At 46.7% G+C, this 6,159-nt stretch overlaps 2 protein-coding genes across 2 annotated transcripts; one reads left to right on the top strand and one right to left on the bottom strand.

Annotated features, from left to right (window-relative positions):
- Positions 1 to 303: 303 nt before the first annotated feature.
- On the top strand, positions 304 to 2,761 carry ppiaa (peptidylprolyl isomerase Aa (cyclophilin A)). Its single transcript, XM_034541056.1, has 4 exons — positions 304 to 504; positions 1,788 to 1,907; positions 2,008 to 2,180; positions 2,260 to 2,761. The coding sequence occupies exons 1-4, from the start codon at positions 436 to 438 to the stop codon at positions 2,390 to 2,392; spliced, it is 495 nt and encodes a 164-aa protein (XP_034396947.1). The 5' UTR covers positions 304 to 435; the 3' UTR covers positions 2,393 to 2,761.
- A 1,071-nt stretch (positions 2,762 to 3,832) lies between these two features.
- On the bottom strand, positions 3,833 to 4,542 carry LOC117736050 (dickkopf-related protein 4-like). The gene is made up of 2 exons (XM_034541059.1): positions 4,494 to 4,542; positions 3,833 to 4,260 (listed from the first exon to the last, which is right to left on the bottom strand). Exons 1-2 carry the CDS (start codon positions 4,540 to 4,542, stop codon positions 3,950 to 3,952), a joined length of 360 nt encoding a protein of 119 aa, XP_034396950.1. The 3' UTR covers positions 3,833 to 3,949.
- Positions 4,543 to 6,159: the final 1,617 nt, after the last annotated feature.

Genomic DNA, 6,159 nt, shown 5'->3' with positions numbered 1-6,159 from the left:
ACCCTCCGCGTGCGCTGCACGTATTGGACCCGCGAGCTGTCCCGGTGATGCAGGGGGGCGCGCGCTGTTCAGGTTTTCATAACCGGGACAGGGAAGGGAGGGCGGTGTTACAGGAAGCCCTGAAAACACCCGACCCCCACCCGAAGCGGCCCACACAGCTGAATGAATCAAACCCACCAGCTGAAAGGGTCCGTTCAGCTACAGCCCAGCCAAAAGAGGCGGGTTCACCCGTTCTGGCTGCTGATTGGCTTAAACGGGTGCCAATCACATACTTCGGCCCTACCAATTGGCTCCCTTTGATTTCAAACCGCCCATCGGCGTGTTATATAAAATTAAACCACACGGTACCATCTTTTCTCGGATCCTTCTAGCCAGCCGCGTCTCCGCTCCAGAAACACCCCATTCAGCCCACTCGCTCCGGTTCAATCAGCTGAAATGTCCAGACCACGAGTCTTCTTCGACGTCGCCTCCAACGGCTCCCCGATGGGCCGCGTGGTGATGGAGGTAACCAGCCAGCAGCCCGTTATCCAACCAGCCAGCAGCCCGTTATCCGCTGTTCAGGTTCCGCTAACCGTCGTTGTTTTTATGGCCACGAAGCCCCTGTGCGCTGCGGACGGTTGAACCCGTGTGTTCCCCCGCCGCTGCCCGCTAACGGGTACGCACGAGCGGACCCCGAGCCGAGCTGTCACGAGCGCCTCGAATGGAGCATGTGCACGTGCGCGTGTCGCTCGCGCTGGAGACCGCGTCACTACTCTATTCGGCCCTCTCATGGCGCTGATGAAGCGGCTGTGTGTGTGCGACCGATAGCGTAGCGCTGGACTCCGGCTCGTTCACGTCCTCATAACGGCAGCGTCACGCTGGAGGCACGCGGGCCATGTTTGAGCCGCCGGCTACCAGGCTGAGCTAATGCTAATGCTAACGGACGGTTCAATCGGCTCTTTGTTGTGTTTCGCGGCCTTTTCACAAGTCCGGGAAACTTACTTCAACCCACTTATGTATTTATATGTTAAAGTGTCGATAGACTTCTGTTTGTATTATTACTACTATTAAAATGTTGTATTATATTTTACTTATTCTGATGTCAGAATGTGCAAGTCTGCCGCAGAAGCGAACTGCGCCGGTTCCTGTCTGCGCACGCAGTTCTGGAAAGTTCCACGGGGGGAGGGGCTCTGCATGATGGGGAGGGAGCAATATGGCGGAAACCACCCGCGACACACACTAATAATAATAATTGTATTTGTAATACTCTTGTTCCAATAATGACGAAGAACGTTACCCAGATGCCTTTTTTGGTTACAGTGACGTCATTGTCACGTGGGTTATACATATATATCCTTTTACGGGAAATGCACTGCTGCCATTTTGTGCCCATTGCAGCCGATTCCCGTTATGCGCGTTCCCGATGGACCCGTGAACCCGCATCTGCTCCAGCTTCACTGGTGCTAATTTCTGTCTTTTGCTGGTGTTCACTGTAATCTGAGCCTCAAGATGACAGTGCTTAAATTATGGAGGACTGGTTTCTGATCCTGCTGAGCAGCTGCTCTGAGATCAGCTGTGCCCCCCCTTCCCCCCCCCTTGCAGTGCTGCAGATCTGAGTTCAATGGAATCAGTTTAACTGCGCTACAAACGAGTATGACGCTAGTTGTAGTTTAACGAGTGAAACAAGGTGTTGCCGCACAGAACAAAGTGCACCGCATCGTTGAAGCGGGTTTTGGCTCTTTTCCTTGAGGGCAACGAGCCAAGTCACTGATCCCTCGACCTTTGACCCCCTGTTCTTTCCCCGGCAGCTCCGCGACGACGTGGTGCCAAAGACCGCCGAGAACTTCCGTGCCCTGTGCACCCACGACAAGGGCTTCGGCTACAAGGGCTCCAGCTTCCACCGCATCATCCCCAGGTTCATGTGCCAGGTGAGGCAGCCATGACGGTTCAGGCCCTCTGGTTTCCTGGACCAAGTGTTGAGGTGTGTGCGTGGTTTTAATATATATATGTGTGTGTGTGTGTGTGCAGGGCGGTGACTTCACCAACCACAACGGAACCGGTGGGAAGTCCATCTACGGCAACAAGTTCGCCGACGAGAACTTCACCCTGAAGCACTCCACCCCCGGCACCCTGTCCATGGCCAACGCCGGGGCCAACACCAACGGGTCCCAGTTCTTCATCTGCACAGACAAGACCCCGTGGTAAGGGCAGCTCCTGGCAGCCAGCTGTGGGCCAGGCCTGATCTGTAATGTTCTGATGATGATGATGTTGTTGTTGCAGGCTGGATGGGAAGCACGTGGTGTTCGGCACCGTGGTGGAGGGGATGGATGTGGTGAGGAAGATGGAGACCACCGGCAGCCAGAGTGGCAAAACCTCATCCAAGATCACCATCGCCGACTGCGGTCAGCTCTGAGCGCCAGCACTTAAACTCTGTAGGCTCCGCCCCTTCTGCCATTCAACATTCCTTATAGATGGCGTTTCAAACCCCCCCTGCCTTTTTTATTCCCACATTGAAATAATGTTGTTGCATTTGTGACTTTTCCTTTCAGAAGTTTCTTTTGCATTAGTGTTTTTTTTCACAATGTCCCAACAGTGTTTTTTTTTTTTTAAGTCAAAAAAAAGAAGAAAATAAAACAGAAAAGTTGCCTTGACAATTGAAACATTTGTTTTAGTTTTATTTCTAATGTAGTTGTAAACCAATGTATTAATTACTTCACTCCTTCAGCTTTAATGTGCTCACACAAACATGGACAATTAAATGCATCCACACATGGAGATTTGAGCCTTTCTTATTCACTTCATTTAATAATTAGATTAATTTATTCTACGTTATTCAGCTGTGTTGAAGCAGTCGGGTCTTAAGTTGCATTTTAATTTGACATCCTCTGACCTTTGACCCTTAGAACAGGAACAACTCTCCCAACAAACTTGAGGGGATAAAAGGGCCGAATGCTCAGAGCAACAGGAGTCCAATGGTGTCATGTGACCAGAATGAACAACATAACCAAGTTACTACACATTCATGCATAAGACATGATTCATAGTTGGTTTGATGTGTATTAAAACATGAGCTTGTCCAGCAGAGGGCGCTCTTCAGCTGTGCAACAGTTGAATTAATAAAATATTTAGTGTTTTTAAGATGGCCTGATATTCAGAGGTGAGGATGTTCCTGTTCTACGTCATTTAAATGCATTTAAAACCGGTTCCACCTTTAAACGTGTTCCAGTTCTGTAGTAAAACTATCAGTTTGTGTTTCTGCTTTAAGAATGAATATGTTTTTAAGAACATGGTCTGGACACGCCCACAAACACCTGAGAGGCCTGAGGTTTTAAAGGAAGTTTACACAAAGATATTAAATATAAATACCAGAGCTGCTTAGCTTAGTGTAAAGAATGGAAACAGCCAGCCTTCTAGCACCTTAATGCTAGCTGTCCCCACCTGCTGCCAGTCTTTATGCTAAGCTAACGTGTTATTGTCTCTGTAGAAGACAGACAATAACACATTAATGCTAGCTTTTTAAATAAATATATATATATATATATATATATATTTACAACTTAGTATATATACTATTGTTGTTGATTTATCATTATTTTATTATTACTATTAATAAGAAAGGTATTTTTTTAATTCTTCATATAGTTTTTATTTGGCTCCTGAAATATTTTAAGAACCAGTCCACCATGTTTAGTACTTTACTAGCTTTGTTTTGAAAAGGGCAGTATAACTAATAATTTATAATAATAAATAACAAGTAATACTATTAATATGTTTCCCTTTAATAACATTTGAACAGAATAACAGTCACACTCACTCTTTAATATTCTACTGTGACTTTTATTAACTACAATAATAATAATGTTGAACATATTTTAACTTCTTTGTTGTTCTGAGACTCCACGTGGAGATACAAGTTCATCTCTCACCAATTAATATGTATTTAAATTAAAATGAGTTCATAAAGAGCGCGTCAGCAGCTCCTCTCCGCAGTCCGCCTTTTCTTCCCAGAATGCCTTGTGTTCCTCTGGCCCCGCCCCACGCGGGGCTGACACACCCCCTGGCCCTTGGCTTTCCCTGGCCCCGCCCCCCCGGCGGCGGCGCAGGACAGCCCCGCGGCGCAGTCGCAGCGGCCGAGCTTCCGCCGCAGTTTGCCGGATCCCCTCAGCAGGCAGGCCTCGCCCTCCACCGGGATCCTCTGGCACCGCCTCCCCGTCAGGTACCGGACGCAGCACAGACCGGAAGCGCAGTCACCGGACCGCACGCAGCTGGACATTTCTGGAGCTGGAGAGAAAGCCCGGATTACACCTGAACGCACCCTTTACTGCAGGAAGAGTACTAATACACACTGGAAATACTACAGTACAAGTATACGTCCTGCTTTCAAAGCCTCAGTGCAGGAGAAGTACAAAGTACAACATGTACCTGAGATGTAGTACAAAGTACACTATTGTGTACTTCTAAAAACAAAACCAGCAATGCACTCTGGGATTTGTAGTTGTCTTCCAATCACTCACCTTTGGTCCTGTTGAAGATGTCTCTGTTGATCTGTGTGTCTGTCTCCATGTCCACCTGTCTGTCCACCTGTCTGTCCACCTGTCTGTCCACCTGTCTGTGCCGTGAGGACGGTCTCCTCTGAGCTCGGTTGCTGCAGCCTCCCACCTGATGGATCAATACATGAAGACATGAAGTGACATCACTGAGAGACATTCTGCTTCTTTATTAAACTCTCAAGATCAATCAATCACTCAATCAATTAATCAATCAACTATTTAGATAATGATGACAGTCCTGCATGTACTTTTTACTGAAGTGTCTCACTAACCGTTGCTAGGTAACAGTCCGGTGTAGAACATCGTCTCGTCGTCTCCGTCCGGCGCCGTACGGGACGCTCCACCTTGTCGCCATGGACACGATCCTGATGGACAGGTCAGAGTGATGTCACAGTTAGACCTCAGATATTAAAAAGCAACACAGCTAAATAAAATGCATTATTGTAAAGGTACTACATGAAGTACTCTCACACCACGCAGTAGAAGTTTAAAGGTACTACTACATGAAGTACTCTCACACCACACAGTAGAAGTTTAAAGGTACTACATGAAGTACTCTCACACCACGCAGTAGAAGTTTAAAGGTACTACATGAAGTACTCTCACACCACGCAGTAGAAGTTTAAAGGTACTACATGAAGTACTCTCACACCATGCAGTAGAAGTTTAAAGGTACTACATGAAGTACTCTCACACCACGCAGTAGAAGTTTAAAGGTACTACATGAAGTACTCTCACACCATGCAGTAGAAGTTTAAAGGTACTACATGAAGTACTCTCACACCATGCAGTAGAAGTTTAAAGGTACTACATGAAGTACTCTCACACCACACAGTAGAAGTTTAAAGGTACTACTACATGAAGTACTCTCACACCACGCAGTAGAAGTTTAAAGGTACTACATGAAGTACTCTCACACCACGCAGTAGAAGTTTAAAGGTACTACATGAAGTACTCTCACACCACACAGTAGAAGTTTAAAGGTACTACATGAAGTACTCTCACACCACGCAGTAGAAGTTTAAAGGTACTACATGAAGTACTCTCACACCACACAGTAGAAGTTTAAAGGTACTACATGAAGTACTCTCACACCACGCAGTAGAAGTTTAAAGGTACTACATGAAGTACTCTCACACCACACAGTAGAAGTTTAAAGGTACTACATGAAGTACTCTCACACCACGCAGTAGAAGTTTAAAGGTACTACATGAAGTACTCTCACACCACGCAGTAGAAGTTTAAAGGTACTACATGAAGTACTCTCACACCATGCAGTAGAAGTTTAAAGGTACTACATGAAGTACTCTCACACCACACAGTAGAAGTTTAAAGGTACTACATGAAGTACTCTCACACCATGCAGTAGAAGTTTAAAGGTACTACATGAAGTACTCTTACCGGCAGCCCGGGACTCTGCTCCGTCGTCTCTTTGGAGGACCGGATGGTGTTGCGGTCCAGACCCAGACCCAGACCCAGACCACAGACCAGAGACACACACAGGAGGCTTCTCCAGATCCACATGGTCCGATCAACCGATCAACCGATCAACCGATGTATCGATGTATCGATGTAGCGATGTATCGATGTATCGATGTATCGATGTATCGATGTATCGATGTAGCGATGT

The sequence above is a fragment of the Cyclopterus lumpus genome, chromosome 9 (genome assembly GCF_009769545.1).
Source record: "Cyclopterus lumpus isolate fCycLum1 chromosome 9, fCycLum1.pri, whole genome shotgun sequence".
NCBI lineage: Eukaryota > Metazoa > Chordata > Actinopteri > Perciformes > Cyclopteridae > Cyclopterus > Cyclopterus lumpus.
This window is presented reverse-complemented; position numbering and strand designations above follow the sequence as displayed.

Bases quoted from the DNA above. Each gene is read 5' to 3' on its own strand.
- ppiaa (XM_034541056.1), top strand. From the start codon at position 436: ATGTCCAGACCACGAGTCTTCTTCGACGTCGCCTCCAACGGCTCCCCG. The intron at 1,908-2,007 runs GTGAGGCAGCCA...GTGTGTGTGCAG, and splicing joins TCCCCAGGTTCATGTGCCAG to GGCGGTGACTTCACCAACCA. The intron at 2,181-2,259 runs GTAAGGGCAGCT...TTGTTGTTGCAG, and splicing joins TGCACAGACAAGACCCCGTG to GCTGGATGGGAAGCACGTGG.
- LOC117736050 (XM_034541059.1), bottom strand. From the start codon at position 4,542: ATGGAGACAGACACACAGATCAACAGAGACATCTTCAACAGGACCAAA. The intron at 4,261-4,493 runs GTGAGTGATTGG...CTTTCTCTCCAG, and splicing joins CATCTTCAACAGGACCAAAG to CTCCAGAAATGTCCAGCTGC.